Below are 19281 nucleotides of genomic sequence, written 5' to 3'. Positions count from 1 at the left end.
AAAAAACCTCCCCTAATAAATGGATCTCTTGTTCTGTTTATGTTAAAAAATGAAGACTAAGAAGGAGGGGGAGTGTGCATATTGAAGCACAGGTCACCTTGCCACAGTGTTAGTGCATCTGCTTTGGAAGAGAGGGTTTCTAGAAAACAGCATGATACCGGTTGTTTCTGAATCTGAATCCTGGCTCAACACCTGGTTTAGGCCTAAATCCAAGAACTCTTCACTTTCTCCCTAGCTCAACATACTCCATTTTAGCTTCCAGACCCAATACGGAGCCTCTAATAGTTCAATTATTCCAACAATACAAACATGCCATCAAACAGGCATATGGTGGGACTTCTACCAAGCTAGGCATTGCAGTTTTTGTTGCTATAGAGATTTGCTTGTCCTACCAGAATGGAGCCATAGTCCCCTCCCTTCCACCACATCTGGTCTCCAGGGTTACCATCTCCTGTCCCAGCTGTAAAGATACTGAAAAGCACATGGCATGATGCAAGACTCAGGCCTGAGATGTAGACAGACCTGGGCCCAAATCCTAGCTCCACAACTTACTTATCAGATCATAGAACACTAATCCCTCTGAGTATCAGTTTTCTCATCTGTAGAATGACATTAGTAATCCCTGTCTGGGGTTGTTCTAAAGATTAAGCAGTGGCTGAAAAGTATTGGCATATAAAAGTATATGCTGAATCTTAGCTCCCCTTTCCTTGATTCAAATTTATGGCTCCTATAGGCACAGCTCTGCACATTCTTGGTAGTCATGAGCACACACACATTCAGGATGACAGAACTGCACCTATTTGAGAGGAAAAGGGGCTTTGAGAACTGGTCAGAAATCAGTTATAGTTTGTGAGCCTGATAATCAAGGCCTTCCAGTAGTAACACAACTTAAAAGTCATTTTGAGATTCCACATGCTGCACCCATCCCAGCCATCCTCATCCCCTCCTGCTATGCAGCTGGCTTCTCACTTCTAGCTGGACCAGCTGCTGGGCTTGGCTCAGCCATCTGCTTTCTATAGTCCGACAACCATGCAGGGCCCATTTTTGCCTCCAGTTTCAGTGCAAAGGCCCACAGTATTTCTCCCACCCTCAATCATCACTCTTCTTTTCAGCTTTCTTTTTTTTAATTTTAATTTTTTCCGTTTCAGCTTTCTAAAAGTTTCCCTAGCCTGTAATCCTAACTACTTGGGAAACAGAAATTGGAAGAATGAAGATTTGAGACCAGTTCAGGTTAAAAAGCTTGTGAGACCCTTATCTCAACTAATAAAAAAAAGTTGGACATGGTGGTGCATGTCTCTCATTCCAGCTATGCAGGAAGTGTAAGTAGGAGGAGTGAGGTACAGGTTGTCTCAGGAAGAATCGAGAGACCCAACAGGAAAAAAACCAAGGCAAGAAGCCCTGAGGGGGTGTGGGTCAAGTGGAATAGCACCTACCTAGAAAGCAAAAGGCCTTGAATTTAATTCCCAGTACCATGCAAAAGATACAATAAAAAACAAAAGCTTCCCTAAGTAGTCCAGAACACATTCTCCAAATTATTCTATGAATGTGCTCCGAATCCCCTACCCATGGATTCCTAGCCCTTTACAACCAGAGGATAGAGGTAGCAAAGGTAAAGGACTTGTGTGCGATCATCACTGAGGTTTCTAGACATGAGAGGTGAAGCTATGCCTTTAGTCTTGGCCAGTGGCTCTCTCCCACCTTTTCAAGTTGTAGCCTTTGAAAAGCTTACAGGGGAAAATAAATATTTCCTAACAACTGGGGGATGTAGCTCCTGATAGAATTGCTTTCCTGGTATGCAAGAGGACCCATGCAGAAACAGGAGCCAAATTTAGTACAGAGAAGAGAGTGACCAGTTCCGTGAATTAATTTGGTATGGTGGATGGCAATCAGTCAGGGAATATTTCAGAGAAGTGACTCTACATGAAAAATTTGAAGGATGAATAGAAAATTGCCAGGAAAAGATGTGTGTGTGTGTGTGTGTGGGACTCCTGCTGCCAAATATGGCTCTGATAGAGTAAAGTGCATTTTCCAAATCACACAAATGGTGATGAGTGATTCTTGTTAGCCATCACCATGAACCAGCCATATTAAATTCAAAGAGAACAGCATCAGTAGGTGAGGCTGGCAAAGCAGGTAGAGCCCAGGCATGGAAGGAAAGATTTTCACATTGTGCAAAGGAATCTAGACTTTCCATAGGAGCTGTGCTCTCCACTATTGCCATTTACCTGCATATATCTTTATTTTTAAATTTTATTTTATTGTAAAGATGCTATGCAGAGGGGTTACAGTTAAATGAGTAAAGCAAATTTCTTGTTGAGCATTGTTACCCCTTCCTTTGTCATTCTGCCATTATCCCTTTCCTCTCCACCTTCCTCACTCCCCCCCCTCCTGAAGTTGCAAAATTCATTTCCAATATACTGTCTTGTGGGTATCATTGTTGCAATGGGTCATCCTGTGTCCTTGTTTCAGCGTCTTGTTTTTCCCCTTCCCCTCCCCAAATTAGACAAATGTATATACAAGATGAAGGGTACCAAAATTAAGTACAGTGACAACAGGGGATATACCATAGGGGAAAGAACATACAAAGGAAACAAAAAAAATCACATAGTACATTAAAAACAACAACAAAGAAAGACCCCATATCTTGGGGTTCATTTCACTTAACGTCATCTTATATGGTCTTGTGTGCATAGCTTTTGAGCCTTTCTGCTCACCTGATAAAATTATCCTAAATGAATACTAATTACTGCAAATGAGGGAAACCATGAGACCTATATTCGAGTCTGGCTTACTTCACTTAATATGATTTTTTTCCAAGTCTTTCCATTTCCTAACAAATGGGGCGGTGACATCCTTTTTGATGGAGATATAGAATTCCATTGTATCTATCTATCTATATACACTACATTTTCTTGATCCATTCATCTACTGAGAGGCATCTGGGTTGGCTTCATATGTTAGCTATGGTGAATAAACTCTGTACTATATCTTAATCATTTTAATATAAAGGACTCACTTTACTTTGCCTTAATAAAAAATGATGAGAAACACATTTGATGTACCAGTTATATTTTTCTAAAACACTTTAAAATATATACAGAATTCAAAGGTAAAGTTTTCCCTGCACTAGTCACAATGATCTAGACCACCTTGAATCCACCCTCACATCTTGGGGACAATTTTGGTTTCCTATTCTCATACTAGCAAATCTTTAGTCTATAGCAGAAGAGTGCCAGGTAAGATCACTCTGTGTCAGGCACAGCAAAAAGGTTGAAAGTAGAGACTAGGACCCAGTTCTAGAACAAGAAAAAGTGGCCAAAGTTCAGAACTTACACATTAGCAGGGGGATAAGAGGAGAAGGAAGCCTCAAAAACAATGAACAAGCCAGGTGCCGGTGGTTCACACCTGTATTCCTAGCTATGCAGGAGGCTATGTTCTGAGAGTCATGGTTCGAAGTTCATGAGACTTATTTCCAATTAACTACCAAGAAAGGGTCAAGTGGTCTTGAACAAGAAAGCTCAGGGACAGCACCCAGGTTCACACACACACACACACACACACACACACACACACACACACGTGCACAACCAGAACTGTTGATTGAATGGATGGATGGACAGATGAGTGTGAGGTAAAGGACAGAGAAGAGTGATAGATAACTCCAAGGTTACTGATTTGACTTCCTGGCAATATGATGCCATCAAGAGAAAATGGGAGACAGAGGGATCAAGGAAAAAATGATAACACAAGATATGCTCAACTGACTGTGGGATACTTGTGGGACAACATTCCATTGGACATAGAGCAGTTGGCTGGCAGTAGATAGAGCCCAAAAGAGAGTAAGCCTGAGGTGGTCACCTCAGGGTGGCCTGGGATGCTAAAGGGAGAGGGAGAGAATGAGAAGAGACACCGGGCTAAGACAGAACTCAGGAAAGGCCATTTGCATTTAAAGACAGGAAAAAAAGAGGAAATGCTTCTCCCCCCTCTACTAAACTTTTCCTAGTCCCTACAGGACTTCCCATAGCCAAGCTTTTGCCTTCTCCCTGAGAGCATGAGCTGACTGATGTGCTTGTTTCTCCCTGGACCAGCTTGTGAGCAGGCTTTCTTTATGTCCTCCCAGTGGGAGAGAGTGTTCCCTCAGGGCTTCAGGGACAGCTTTGGGATGGAAAGCTGAGCAGGCAGGGTGCTGGGGAAGGTGAGGGTTAGGAGGTGTCAGAGGGAGAAATAGTCATGAGGCCACTTCCTCATGTGGCCAGACACTACCTTGACAGCTACTGACCCTGAAGTGGAGCTGGCATGGAGAATGCAAAACAATTTCTTAGAAATGAAACAGTCTTCAGTAACTATTCCAAGCTGTAGCAACAGCTAGTATGGAAAGTTATCCTCTGGTTTTCAGAATAGGCTGCACAGAGCATGCCTGTGTAATCCCAGCAGGTTCTGAGCCTCCAGGTCCCTGGCAGAGAAGCTATGAAGTGATACTTGAGCCATTTACCTATCAAAAGTGGCCTTAGAAAAATGTGTCTCCAGAAGATTCCAAGGACACTTCCGCACCCAGAATCTTTATCCTTGGCAAGTCCATGACAGAAGCCTAAATTCAGCTCATCTAGTTGGCCAAACAAAGCCCTACTCTGACCATATGTGCCCTAGTGGAGTTTACCTGGCCTTCCAACACACTCCAAATCATTTTCCTGTAGTTTCCTTCTCTGTTTATTCGGTGAGACACCCTTTTCTAAAAGTTCCTCCAGGACTTGTTGACCTTGACTGATTACCCTCAAGTGCATGGCCATTGGAGACTCCAGGAAGAATCAGAGACAACCCTCTGGGCCTACGCATGGAAGGCACCAATCCAACTATTGCTTTCTTATGGTAAACTTGTGTTAGACTTGGCACAAACTTTCACTTCCTTTCCACTGGTCTAGATGGTAGATGAGAGTTTCCCAAATGGGCACAAGAAGACTATAAGTTCCTTCCAGATACCTGTGAGGGGAGTGATAAGAAGGGAAAATGGTACCATCAAGACCGAGGGAGGCAGAGAGGCTGGGGATGTAGTTCATTGATAAGAGTGTTTGTCTAGCATGTTCTGGCTTCCATCCCCAAGACTAAAGACAAACAAAAACAAAAAGAAAATCAAGAAAAGAAAAAGAATAAGGAAAAAGGGCATGGAGAGAAAGTGTCTCTGAGCTTGGTGCTTGAGGCGCAATGCCAGGTAGCAGTGGAAGGAGTGGCAAAGGAGTAGGAAGGAGGGGATAGAGTGGGGGTGTGCAAGGGGCAAGAGAAATTGCTTCTATACCTTTTGTGTACTGCCTTGTAAAAGCAAGCTAGGAAAAGTTATCTCCTACCCTGATTTCCATACTGTGAGTACCTAGGAAGAAGTTGGGGAAAACTATGCTAGCATTCTGGAGTCCATGTGTGAAAGGGCACAAGGGACAAAGCAGAGCACATCCAGGGGTAAGACAGTAATGAAGTCAAGGCTCAACACTACTCTCCTGGGACTATGCAGGAAGAGGAGTTCTGCCAGGGTTGGGGCAGGGAGGTGGGGGTGGGGCATTACACAGCAAGAAACCAATTCTTCTGGCTCACTCAGTGCCTGCAGCATCTGAGGTACAGCCAGGAGAGGTGTAGGTGTACTTGTGTGGGGAGGGGATGGGGGCTGGAGGAGTCAGAGGTTTGAATAACAAAGGAAATTCAGAAAGGATAAGCTTTGCAGGTTCCAAGACTGCCTACAGGAATTAGGGAGAAAGCACAGACCTAGCCATAAACTTCAGTCACTGGCACGTTGCTTACTTCCCTGACACTCCAGCCACCCTGCAGAGGCTATACAGGGTGGCTGGCAAAGCAAACAGCCCATGCCAGCTCAGGGAGCTCTGACTTATGCAATTCATCCTGGCACAGCGGCCAGGGAGTTGGGAGTTCACCCACATCTCGCATAGGCTTTCTCCCCGCCCCCTGCCACCCCAGCAAGTCACACCAAGGATCAGGGGCTCTATAAGCAGCAGAGGCCCTGGCTGGAGGAGCCCAGGAAAAGAAGGGAAGGGAAGAGAGTACCTGTTGCTGAATGCATCCTGCTTTGGCTCTTACTCCTCGGTTGCTTGTGGTGAGAGTTGCCCATCATTCTGTTCTGGACTGGCAGCCACACCACACTGGCCGCCGCCGCCGCCGCCTCCACCACTGCCGCTGCCTGCCTCCTCCCCCCTCCTCCTCCTCGTCGTCCTCCTCCTCCACCTCCTCCACCTTCTCCACCACCTCCTCCTCCTTGTCCTCCTCCTCCTCCGCTGTGCTCCTCCCCAGGTGCTTACATCACCTCAGCTGTGCTCCTCACACACATGGCTCTTGCAAATCTTACTTATGCGCCTGGCTCAGTATTGTCCAGATCTGACCCTCTCACTTGGACTAGAGCCTGCTAGGAGTCTCTCTCTCTCTCTCTCTCTCTCTCTCTCTCTCTCTCTCTCTCTCTCTCTCTCTCTCTCTCTCTCTCTCTCTCTCTCTCCTCTTCCTCCTCCTCGCTCCTCTCTTCTCTCTCCCTCCCTCGCTCCCTTCCTCTCTCTCCTCCTCCCTTCCCCCTCCCCCTTGCACACTGTGCTCCACTCAGGTTGAACCTCCCAGGTTCCAAAAAGGAAGCCTAGCGCAACCAGAGTGCAGTCCCCACCTAATCTGCGCGTGCATTTGGGGCCAGTCTTGGAGCCCTACAGGGATCCCACTCTGCCGCCCTCACTGGCCCTGGCTGCCTCTGCTCTCTGCACTGTCATCCCTGCTGCCACCGGCTGCCCACCCGCTCGTTCACTCGTTCGCTTGCTCTGCTTGCTGGATCGCTTGGTCTGCAGAAGCTTGCAGGAGCCAGAGGCCAATAACAGAGCCTAATCCGAGAGTGTGACAGGGACCAGTGAAGGAATGTGCTACCCAGGAATTCTAAGTGACACAGCTCCCTGTTCTCCTGGGGAACGGATCCAATTCTGGAAGTGACAGCTGCCAGTGGTCTCTGGGCTCCAGTCCTGACAGAAACCTGAGAACATGTGGGCAGAACACTAGGCTGCTAGGCTGCAGGGCTTGACATTAACACAGCCAATGCATCTAAAATGCCCAATGCGGACACCAGGCATACCTGCTTTCTTGGCAGACACACTTGAAGCCTCTCCCCACTTTCCCTCCCTCGCCCCGTTTTGCCTCCCCCCTGGGAGGGGCTGAGCCTGCAACCCAGAGATTCTCACACTGGATCTGGGACCCTCGGCAGCCAATGAGAGGGCTCCTTCCAAGTCCCACCGAAAATCCATCCGCGTACCGCATGCGCGTGCTCTCACACAGCCACAGCCGCAGCCGCTTGCCACAAGTGCTGCAACCCTGAGGGATAAGTGACATGGGGCATGTGGTGCTGGCTCAGCCACCTCCAGCCCCAACAGCCTGCCAGTGAGCCTGACTCCTGGAACCAACTCTGCTCGAGCCAATTACTCAGCCTTGAGTGACTTGCCTTACTTAGGAGTGTTTTGGAACTGCTCAATGCTGATGTCATCAGACTCACAGGAACAGGAGAACTGTCTGTCCGTTACAGCCACAAAGCACTGTAGGTGTGGGTCAGCCTATAACTTCAGTCTTACACATTTTGGACACTGAGGCACATGGAAATCAGAGCTTTGTGACTTTGAGGCAGGAGTCCTAAAGTGATAGCTATCCATCCATCTATCTACCTACCCTCCACCCACTCAGTGGTTTAGGAATTCTGTCAACAGTTCCCAGGGATCAGCTCTGACCAAGTCTTGTACTAGTCTCAGAAACAAGAGAAATAAATTACCATCTAGGAGGGGTAATCAGAACATGCACAGACCATGACAATACAAGGAAGAATCAATAATGTTGAAGGAGCATCAAAAAAAAAAAAACTATCTAGGTCTGGCAGGGCTTGAGGTACTTCCCAGAGGAGATGACACTGGCCTGGGTCATGAAGGATAAAAAAGAATTGACCAGCCGGGCGCTGGTGGCTCACGCCTGTAATCCTAGCTACTCAGGAGGCTGAGATCTGAGGATCCAGGTTCAAAGCCAGCCCGGGCAGGAAAGTCCTTGAGACTCTAGTCTTCGATAAACCACTCAAAAACCAGAAGTGGCGATGTGGCTCAAGCGGTAGAGCCCTCGCCTTGACCTGAAGAGCTGAGGGTCAGTGCCCAAGCCCAGAGTTCAAGCCCCACGACCACAAAAAAAAAAAAAAAAAAAAAAAAAAAAAGAGTTGGCCAGACACAGAAAGGAGTAATTATGTGAACTGTTAGCCCAAATGGAATCCTCTTTCCATTTCCTTCAATAATTCCACAAACACTTATCAAACCACTGACTTCAGGCTCTCCCAGACTGGTGAGGAAGTCTTAACTATACAATTACAGGAGGATGTGACTTCTATCTGGACTTTGCAGTTCACTGTGGAATGTGGCAGGAGGATTCCAAGGGCATCAACTTGAGGCCAGAAAAAAGGGTGTAGGAATCAGCAGTCCCATAGTAAGGGAGAAAGGTCAGAAGCAAAGCATCTTGGGAAAACAGATTTGTGACTATAGTACAAATCATGAAGATTAATAAACATGGCAAAAATATTGAATGTGACAAGTTTCGGGTTGGGAAACATTTGGTCTCTGTCTTCTTATCCACTTGTGATGGGTACTTAATATGAGTCCTGTTAGGTTCAAGGCTGTAAATAGGGACTAACAAAACTTAGAGTGACTGGGAAAGATAGATCCATGGCATCTTGAAGTGGTTCCAAAATATGCACAACACTGAAAGTAAAAAACAAATGCAAGTTGACTGGGCTGCACATGTAAGAGCCTGGATTTTATTGCCAAAAAGGTGAGGAAGTTTGAATAGGAACAGGCAGGTTTTGAAAGTGTTTGGGGTGTAGAGATGGGAAGATGAGGACAAAAGGAGTGAGTGGTCATAAAGTGGACATAACCAAGTCACCTAGCTGAACATGATTAGGCCTATAGAAGCCTCCTTAAAATAATTTTCTTCTGTGGCATTGAGGATGGAACTCAGGACCTGTTAAGTGCCCTACCAATGAGCTATATCTTTAGCCCTTCAAAATACATTACAAATCAGATGTGGACTAGAACCACCTAAACTGAGATCAAATGAGCCTTTCTTCCTTATAAGTTAATTATCTCAGGTTCTCCCCTCCCCCATAGTACTGGGGATTGAACTTAGGGCGCTGGCACTTCGTAGGCTAATGCTCTAAGATTTGAGCCACACTTCCAACTCACTTTTGCTTTGATGATGATGATGATGATGGTGATGATTTTGGAGTTTAAACCTCAGGGTCTCATGCTTGTTAGGCAAGTATTCTACCACTGAGCCACACTTCTAGCTTTTATTAGTTATTTTTGTGTGTGCCAGTCCTGGAGCTAGAACCCAGGGCCTGGGCACTGTCCCTGAGCTGCTTTTACTCAAGGCTAGCACTCTACCACTTGAGCCACAGCACCACTTCTGGCCTTTTCTGTTTATGTGGCACTGAGGAATTGAACCCAGAGCTTCATGCATGCTACATAAGCACTCTACCACTAAGCCATTCCCAGCCTGCATTGGTTATTTTTTGAGGTAATGTCTCAATTTATTCTGCAGCTGTCCTGGGCTGCAATACTTCTTCTTGTGCTTTCTGGAGTCACTAGACTCAGGAAAAACCTAATCCCTCTTCCCATTTATGCTGGGATACTCATCTTTGTAATTTATACAGCACATACACTATTTTCTTGTTTTTATCACTTGCTCCTGTAATTTATCACTCCGTTGTAAAAGGAAAAGGCTTTTTAGTCAGAGAAACCTTGCTTTCAAAGACTTACTATTTCTACCTATGTAGAAAGATGACCTTCCTAAATTGTTTAACCTCCTCAGCCTTGATTGTCCTCATCTATATATTAGAAAGAGAATTAAAAAGGAAAAAAAGAACACTGACTTGTAAATGACAGCCGCAACCCTCTTATCCAGTTTTACTTTTAAAAAAAAAATCAGTGGTGGGCATGAACTCTGGGCCTGGGTGCTGTCCCTGAGCACTTTAGCTCAAGCCAAGTGCTCTACCATTTGAGACACAGGACCACTTCCGGTTTTCTGGTGATTAATTGGAGATAAGAGTCTCATGGATTTTTCTGCCCAGGCTGACTTTGAACTTCGATCCTTAGATCTCAGCCTCCTGAGTAGCCAGAATTACAGGAGTGAGCCACCAGCGTCCAGCTCCAGTCTTACTTTCTCAAGTTTCTGTTATTCGTGGTCAACCAAATTCCAAAAATATTTAATGTAAAATTTCAGAAAAGAAATAATTCATAATTTTTGGTGCCTTTCCTGGGGCTTGAACTCAGGGGCTGGGTGCTGTCCTTGAGCTTTTTTTCTCCCACAAGGTTAATGCCTTGAGCCACACCTCTACTTCCAGCCTTTTTGGAGCTTCGTTAGAGATAAGAAGAATCTCACACCTTCTTGCCTGGTCTGGCTTCTAATCATGATCCTCAGATCTCAGCCTCCTGAGTAACTAGGATCACAGGTGTGAGCCACAAGCACTAAATTCAAATTCATAAGTTTCAGATTTTGCCTCATTCTGAATAGTGTAATTAAATGCAAATCATCCCATAGTACAGCATATCCATGCTGTATACTCTACCGACCCATTAGTTACTTGGTAACCATCTCAATTATAGATCAAATGTCCTCGTATAGAGTGCTTATTTTCTTTTTTAAGTATAATTTTATTGTTATTATTAAGATGTTGTACAGAAAGGTTACCATTCCATAAGTCAGGTAATGAGTACATTTCTTTTTAAAAAATTAGTTTTATTTATTTTTTGTTTATGTGTTTACCAAGGAATCAAACCCAGGGCCTCATGCATAGTAGACAAGCACTCCACCACTAAGCCACATTCCTAACCCAATGAGTATATTTCTCTTTTTTTGTGACAATGTCACCTCTTCCTTTGCTTTTCCCCAGTTTCCCCCTCCTGTCCCTGCTCACAAGTTGCACAGTTCATTTTCTACATAGTGTTTACTGACTATCATGCCCGCATTTGTTCATCCTTCCTCCCTCCACTTTTGTATCCCTTCTTGCCCCCCCCACAAGACAGGAAAAAACTAAACTAAACTAAAAACAAAAACAAATATCAACACCAACACTATTATATACTGCTTTTTTTCAAATAGCTCTTGTTTTTCTTAATAGTGGATTCAAAGCTCAAGAGTGATGAGGATGATGATTTTTATATGCCGAGAGGCCACAAAGTGCTTCTATTAAATGAAAAGGTAAAATTTCTCAGCTCGATGAAAGAAAAAAAATTATATGCTGAATTTTCTAAGTTATGTAGTAAGAACAAAACTATCTATGGAACTGTGGAAGAAATTCTTGCAAAAGTAATTACATCTTGTAGCCAGATGCTGGTGGCTCACACTTGTAATCCTAGCTACTCAAGAGGCTGAGATCTGAGGACTGAGGTTCGAAGCCAGCCTGAGGGGAGGGGCACAAAAGTCCATGAGACTTTTATCTTCAATTAACCACCAAAAACAGAACTGGATCTGTGGCTCAAGTGATGGACCCCAGCTTTGAGTGAAAAAGCTAAGGGACAGTGTTCACACTCTGAGTTCAAGTCCCTAGTACAAGAAGAAAGGAAGGAAGGAAGGCAGGAAGGCAGGAAGGGAGGAAGGAAGGAAAGAAGGAAGGAAAGCTGGAAGGAAGGAGAGAGAGAGAAATAAATAAATAAAGAAAGAAAGAAAGAAAGAAAGAAAGAAAGAAAAAAGAAAGAAAGAAAGAGAGAGAGAGAAAGAGAGAGAGAAAGATAAAGAAAAAGAAAGAGAAGTCAGGAGGAGGGAGGAAAGGAGAGAGAGAGAAAGAGAGAAATAAAGGAAGGAAGAATGAAAGAAAGAGAAAGACAAGAGAAAGGGATGGGAAGGAGAAACAAAGGATGAGGCTACAGTGCTTGATAAGAAATATACTCATTATCTTGCCCATGTAATTGTGACCCCTCTGTACAGTAGTTTCACAATAAAAAAGAAATAAAAGAGAAAGAAAGAGAGAAAGAATGGGGAGAAAGAGAGAGGGAGGGAGGGAAAAAGAAAAGAAGGAAGGAAAGAGAGAAACAAGGCTAGGAAGAAGAAAAGAAAGAAAGGGAGACAGTGACAGGAAGGAAGATATGGAAAGGAAGGAAAAAGAAAAGGAAGAAACAAAGAAAAAAGAAGGAAGAGAAATGAAGAAAAGAAAGATTAAATTTATGGAAGTTATAAACAGAAAACATGTTTCAACTGCTAGCAGTGTGTGGCACCAGAAAGTTTTGAGTCTATGTGAAAACTTCAGCAAGGGATCCCTTGAACTTGTGATAAGCCACTCACTACAAATAGGAAAGGTTACACAAGATTAAGGAATAATTTTGGACTGAAAAAAGGTATGTTACAGGAAAGGCTGTGTCTGCCAGTATAGAAACTGTGGCCATATTTCCAAGGTTGAAGCAGTTAATTAAGGATTAAAGATACCAACCAAAGCAAGCTTTGGTACCCAGATCAAACCCACCATCTTGTGCATGCTATGTAAATGCTGTACCAATTAGCCACATTTATAGTCCTAAAGCAAATCTTCAATTGCAGTAGGGACAGTTGCTTCTGAAAAAAAGATGCCCATTAGAACCTATATTTGTAAAAGTGAAAATGAGTCACCAGGGAGTAAAATATGGAGATAAGTCAGGCTTGTCAGGTGGCTCAATCCTGTAATCTCAGGAAGCTGAGACAGAGGATCCAGGTTTGAAGCCAGACGAGGCATACAAATCCCTGAGATTATCTCCAATTAAGAAGTAAAAAGCCAAAAGTGGAGGTGTGTTTCAAGAAGTAGAGTACTAAGTGGAGGTGTGGCACAAGAAGTGGAGTGCCAGCTTTGAGGGAAAAAAAAAAGCTGATCAAGAGCATGAGTTCAAGCTTCAGAACTGGTGCACCACAAGCACAACAAATGGAGACAACTTCTGATCACAATATTCTTCCAAAGGGCTTTGGCAATGAAGCTTTCAACTATTGGGGATATTCCCAATCATGAATATCTGATTTTGACATCCAGACATTGATATTGTCATAGCTTTTGACCTATTTCTAGAAAGTCATTAGTAGCCAGATGGTACATCATAGTGCCTATGTCACTTTATTGCATCACATGGATTTTGAATGTACTCATAATACAAGAGCAAGTATAATGTTATAAAATACTGTGGCAGAGACAAAGATCCCACATTTATGTGTTTTTGTATCTGTTGATAAATATTGTTGAATTGTTGTATTTTATGAATTACTGCTCACCTCTTACTGTGCGCCTAGTTTTTAAGTAAACTGTGCTAGAAACATGTATGTATTTACAGGAAGACATATATACAATATATACAGGGTTCAGTACTATCTGTGACTTCTAACTTCCACTGGGGGTGGGGATTGAAACATATTTCTCATAGGGAGGACCACTGTAATGTGAGGCTTCCATGAGTTAACACCAGACACCCTTCCCACTGCCTCTCCCTCCTATTAGTCCCAAGCCTCCAGGTAGTTCCTCTAGCTCCAGCTCAAATACTATTACCCCTTGAAGGCCCTCCAGACACTTCCAGAGTGCAGAGTAACTCCTTCTGAGTACTTTCAGCTCTAGTTTGTCTGAGCTGTTCACTTGCCCCTTCCTTGGATCTGTTAGACCTCTTCCACATGTTCCAGAACCTTCCCTTGTCCATTACCTTGTGAGTTCTTTTAAGGACAGCTGGGAATTTGTTTCATGAGGCTGTCCCTTGTGTAGGGTCTGGCACAGAAGATGATGCAGTGAGTATCTGTCAATCAAAGACTTTGGGCCAAACTATCCTCACCTGAAGACCTTCTCTGCTCCTCTTCCTTCCACCTGTCCTTTTGTCCTTGATGACCCCTCTGAAAGCTCCCCATATCCTAAGCCTCCATCCACCAGAGACCTCTCAGTCTTCTAAAGGAGCTTCACCTTGGAATTCACTGCTCCTAATGGAACTTCTTACTCATCAAGGAAGACATCCAGTTATGCAGGGTTCTGATGGATCCACTGATGCAAGATAGCTGCCTGGGAGAAAGGTCTAGGAAATTTATTTACCCTTGTATCTATGCACTGTGCTCAAGTACACTGCATTTCCTTCAAGTGCAGTGGCTTAAGAGGGGCTGAACCTATGTGCGCTTCACATGGAATTTGGAAAGGAAACAGATTCTCTCTCAAATGTGCTCAAGCTGAGCTTGGTCAGGGGTAGCCATGTCTGTAAGGAAGAAAGGGCCAGACTCCATAATTTGGCCAGCATTCTACCCTACCTGGTGCCTTAGGTATACCAGGAGAGGAGACAGAGAAGTTTAAATCATTTTGCCAGTCCTGGGGCTTGAACTCAGGGCCTGGGCACTGTCCTTGAGTTGCTTTTGCTCAAGGCTAGCATTTTACCATTTGAGCCACAGCTCCACTTTCTGCTTTTTCTGTTTATGTGGTATTGAGGAATTGAACCCAGGGCTTCATGCATACTGTCTACCACTAAGCCACATTTCCAGCCCAGAAGTTTGAATATTGTAAGAAACAACTCTAGATCTGTGTCCCCCAAGTTAATGAATTTAAGGTTCATTGTTATGACTATATTAGCAAGGTCTACCTGTACTCAGGATGGGAACAGAAGGACAGGGAAGTAGGGGAGATAACATTCACCAGGTGGTAGGAGGCAGGTGACAGACTGTACCCAGGAGTCCAAGAGCAGGGACAGGAACTAGTGAGTCACGTAGTCATGGGCTTACGCACCATCAAGTATGGCTCACTGGGTCCCAATTTTTGAGATGATGCAATACAGCCTGGGTAAAGGGATGGAACTATTAAGTGGCATAGCTGTGCCTTGAACCCAAGGTAGGCTGATTCTAAGCCTGGCTCTTCATTACTCTACTGGCCCTGTCTGCCATGACCTGCACATGCTCTATCATGGGCAGGGATTTCTGGTTACACGTTTCATTATAATGCAGTGAATTCTGAGACATAGCCCCAAGGGTGACTCCAGCAGGCTGCAGCTTACCAGAAGCTTACCCTTCATAGTGCTCTGTGCTCATGTCATCTTGTGCAAACTCACTCAGCCCCGTTCCCAGAGACATTGTCCAACTTTGCTGCAGTTACAGTCAAGCCAGAAACATGTGTTTCTCTTCCAGCTCAATAAAGTCTTCTCTATTTCTCTGGCTTGGAATACTTTCCCTTTTCATTTCAATAGGTGCTTAGGCAAAGCTGTACTCCTCTCTCAAGACGCAGCCCAAACATCTCTTCCTTCACCATACTTTCTTGGAGCTGTGCAGCAGAATAAAGCCACCTCTGCAAGGCCATAACCATCCCATAAATTTCAGGTCCAGTGTAGACATCCTGTGTTATACATCGTACTAATTCCCACTGTACAATGCCACCCCCCCTCACCTGTAAGATGTATCACAAATTTTGCTAATTATATGAGCTGATAGTACAAGGGAGACTTTTAGAAGTACATGAATAATCTTTGTAAGTTTAATAGCTGTGTATTTATCCTAATGTGGATTAGAATCTAGTAATAATTAAGAAAAAACATGGGCGCCTAAAAATTGTAATTTGTTGAATATTTGAGGCAGAATTAAATGAGCTTGTTTAAAGGAAAATAATTTGGTGTGTGTGTGTATGTGTGAATTGGATTATGCTACTATTAGGGCTACTAGAAGGAAGATATATAAGGGATGTTAAGGCTGTTGTAAGAAGAGCTTTTAGAGGCTTGGTCCAGGTCTACTTCTCCACCTGGGAGTAAGTGATCACAAACTTGTAATCATTTACCAATAGGTACATGCATGTAATTGTCCATAAGAGTGGGGATTTTGTGCTGGAGCTTGACTTGGGGCCTGGGTATTCTCCCATAGCCTTTTCATTCAAGGCCAGTGCTCTATCACTTGAGACATCCTTCCACTTCTGGCTTTTTGCTGGTTACTTGTAGATAAGAGTATCACAGGTTTTCCCATCCTGGTTTTGAATCTCAATCTTTAGATATCAGCCTCTTAAGTAACTAGGATTACAGGTGTTAGCCACCAGTGCCCAGCTTATGCAATTTTTACAAACAAGTTTATGATGCTGAGGAAGTTGAACACTTTGTATTTGAAGCCCAAGTGAATAGAAGAACAGTGATGTCATTAATATCCAAGGATGGGGAGGGTGTGGGTGCATAGACAGGCAGGAGGAATTGTGATTCAGGACATATATTCTTTTTTGGCTCCTGTCCCAGTAAGAAAGTCAGATCACTTTCTGAGAGCTGGTGTTGAGTAGTAAGCCAAGGGCAAGGAGGTGGAAGCAGCCAAGGCTGAGATCATAAATGAGTATCCATCCTAGGTGCCAAGCAGAAAGGCAGGCACAGGGGAATTTCTGGTTGTAGATTCATGACCTTGAGGGGCCCTGGACTCTCTGAGCCCCGAGTAGATTCTATCTGGGCAGTGAAACATATGGACTCAATTGTTCTAAGGATTCTCTTAGCTCAGACAGTTGGAAGAAGTGGAATTAGTCAAGAAGTACATTCTCCAATCATCTGAGCAACCACCTTCTTTTAGACTTTGTTCTAGTTACTGAGAACACAAGAATGGCACACACCAGTGGCTGCCCTAGAGGGGCTTCCACACCTCCATCTTTTCCATAAATTAGCTCCAGGGGACAGACCAGCTCCAAAGTATAGAGCAGAAGGTTCTTTAGAGACTTATGAGGGAAATCCTCCTTAGGGTTGACACATGTCACCAAAGGTTGGGAAAGGCAAGGTCATTTGTGAAGGTCAGCATAAGCTATAGGATGAGGAAGACCTGGAACATGCCCATTGTCACCCCCACCCTAGTGCCCAAGGCATTCCACTTCCATTCTGGGAAAACTCTCTATTGGTTCTACTTAATTTGTCTGTAAGTTACTTTCTGCCAACTCTGTCTACTTGTTTCCTGGTTGTTATGGTCTCCAAGTGCATTTATTTATTTATTTATTTATTCTATTCATTTGTTTATTTTTGTTAGTCTTGGGGCTTGAACTCTGGGCCTGAGCACTGCCTCTGAGCCTCTTTTGCTAAAGGTCAGCACTCTACCACTTGAGCCACAGTGCCACTTCTGGCTTTTTCTGTGTATGTAGTAATAAGGAATTGAACCCAGAGCTTCATGCATGTGAGGCAAACACTCTACCACTAAGCCACATTCCCAGCCCTCCAAGTGCTTTTTAAACCTATACCTCAATATATGTATGTTTACACACATGTAATAGTATGCTAATTGGTTTTATAAACTAGAAAACAGACAAACATGGAAAATAAAATATGATTAAAAATTAGTGTTCATGGAAATTCTAACACTTTCTTCCTGGAGTCTAATAAAGGATGCACTCTCTGCTTTGAAGGCCACATGTCTAGCAAAAACTCCAATGCCTTACAATCAGATATAGGAGAAGGCAAAAAACTAGATAAATCTGTATTGTGCTTTATTATCTTTCAGGCTTTGTATTCAATGTTCTGCCTGCTTCATCCATTCATTTATTTATTCACTCAATGGACTTTATTGTGCCTATTATCTTTAAGCACTGTGTTGGACACTAGGGGAGAGAAATGAGTAAGGCAGATGTAGATAGAGAGTTTACAATCCAGTCAGAGGAGACAATAACCAAATATGCAAATAAGCAAGGGAGGGGCTAGCTTATGAGCAGCCAAGAGGATGTGCCTGGGAATCAAGGCTATTATGGGGAGTTGGTGGACGAATGATCAGAGAAGGTCTTTCTAAGCTAAGAACTGAGTAGGGAAAAAACACTAATTGGGGGAACAAAAAACTTTCAAGTCCATATGCTGAGAAAGACCTGGATGTCTGCAAAATGGAATGGAGGCCAACATGACTAGTTTAGTGGTGAGAGGAAGAGGGATTAATGTACTTTAAAACCCTAATGAGCCAAGTACCAATGGCTTGCACAGCACAGGTGTATGCACACATGTGCACACACATACACACCACACATACAGAAACACACTTAGAAATGCACAGAAAACCTAGTGGTCTTAAAAGCAAGGATATGACAGGATGTGTGACTCCTCTGTGAGTATATATGTGTTTTATTGGGGATGGATCATATGGCTTCACATATATGAGGCAAGGGCTCTACCACTATGCTACATCCCCAGCCCCAGAGTGTGATTTATATGTCTGGATGATCCTTGTATCTGCTATGTGTATAATGGGCTAGAGGGGTTCTAGCACAGGTGGGGAGATCAGGAGGCTGCTGTATGGGTGTGGTGTGCCAGGATCAAGGAGAAAGAAATATAAGCAGGCAATTGCAAGATATATTTAAGTATCAGAACCTAATGCCTACCACATGCCCAAGTAGATCCAGATTATCATCCCATTGCATCTAGAAGGAAACTGAGGCCTGGGGAAGTTCAATAGCATGTCCAAGATCCCACAGTGTGGAAGCAATAAAAGCAGGATTTACGGGGCTGGGAAGGTGGCTCAGTGGGAGAGTGCTTGCCTTGCATGCATGAGTACCTGGGTTCGATTCCTCAGCACCATATAAGCAGAAAAATCCAGAAGTTGCGATGTGGCTCAAGTGAGCCTTGAACTGAAGTGCTGAGGGACAGCACCCAGGTCCAGAGTTCAGGCCCCATAACAGGAAAAAAAAGCAGGATTTACCTAGGGCTGCCTGACTTCCCTCCCAGCCTACTCAGAATTTGAATTTCATTTCCTGTTTCAGGGAATTATTCACCAGGACACTATAGGGTCTTCCTGCTTCAATCCTGAAAAATCCCCAAGCATTCCAAACAAAGGAAAAAGGATGGAGGACTATTTGACCTAGCAGTCAGCCAAGGGTGTACAAGTGATTAGAATAGTGCATTCCTCCTGGTTTCATAAACATTTTGAGCTCTAAGTGGGGAAAAACCATTCTTTCCTGTGGAGGGGGAGGAGTGGACAGGAGGAGGGTGGTGATGGTATATTTGGAAATAGAGAAAAGAAAAAGCTGCCAAGTTTTGCCTTCAAGGAAAACCCAGGGGTGCAGGCCAAGGCAGGGGAAGCAACTTGCCAAATCCCTCCTTACAGCCCCCAGAGTTATTCATGTGAAAAAGAAGGCATAATTGTCCCTGCCAAAGACATGAAGTCCTTTGCAGAGCACTTTGTTAGCAAAGCCTAGCATCCCTGTTACTATGCAAAGAGTGCTGGAATGTTGCCATGGTAACAGGCAGCTGGGTCCCTGAATCAGCTCCAGGCCTGCCTCAGCAGAGAGGCCCAAGTCTGTGGGGGCATCTCGTAGAGACCAGGAGGGAGGGGAGATGGGTCTGTGTT

At 44.1% G+C, this 19281-nt stretch overlaps 1 protein-coding gene across 1 annotated transcript in view; it reads right to left on the bottom strand.

The window, feature by feature from the left end:
* The window catches only part of Nhsl2 (NHS like 2), a 92948-nt gene extending 86836 nt beyond the window's left edge, over window positions 1–6112 (bottom strand). Inside the window, exon 1 of the mRNA XM_070040329.1 lies at window positions 6046–6112. Within this exon, the coding sequence (XP_069896430.1) occupies window positions 6046–6112 (67 nt within the window). The remainder of the gene's footprint in view (window positions 1–6045) is intronic.
* Window positions 6113–19281: the final 13169 nt, after the last annotated feature.

This window comes from Dipodomys merriami, unplaced genomic scaffold (genome assembly GCF_024711535.1).
Source record: "Dipodomys merriami isolate MVZ:Mamm:240054 unplaced genomic scaffold, mDipMer1.0.p SCAF_3, whole genome shotgun sequence".
Classification (NCBI taxonomy): domain Eukaryota; kingdom Metazoa; phylum Chordata; class Mammalia; order Rodentia; family Heteromyidae; genus Dipodomys; species Dipodomys merriami.
The sequence above is the reverse complement of the archived record's forward strand: the minus strand, read 5'-3'. Positions and strand labels throughout refer to the sequence as shown.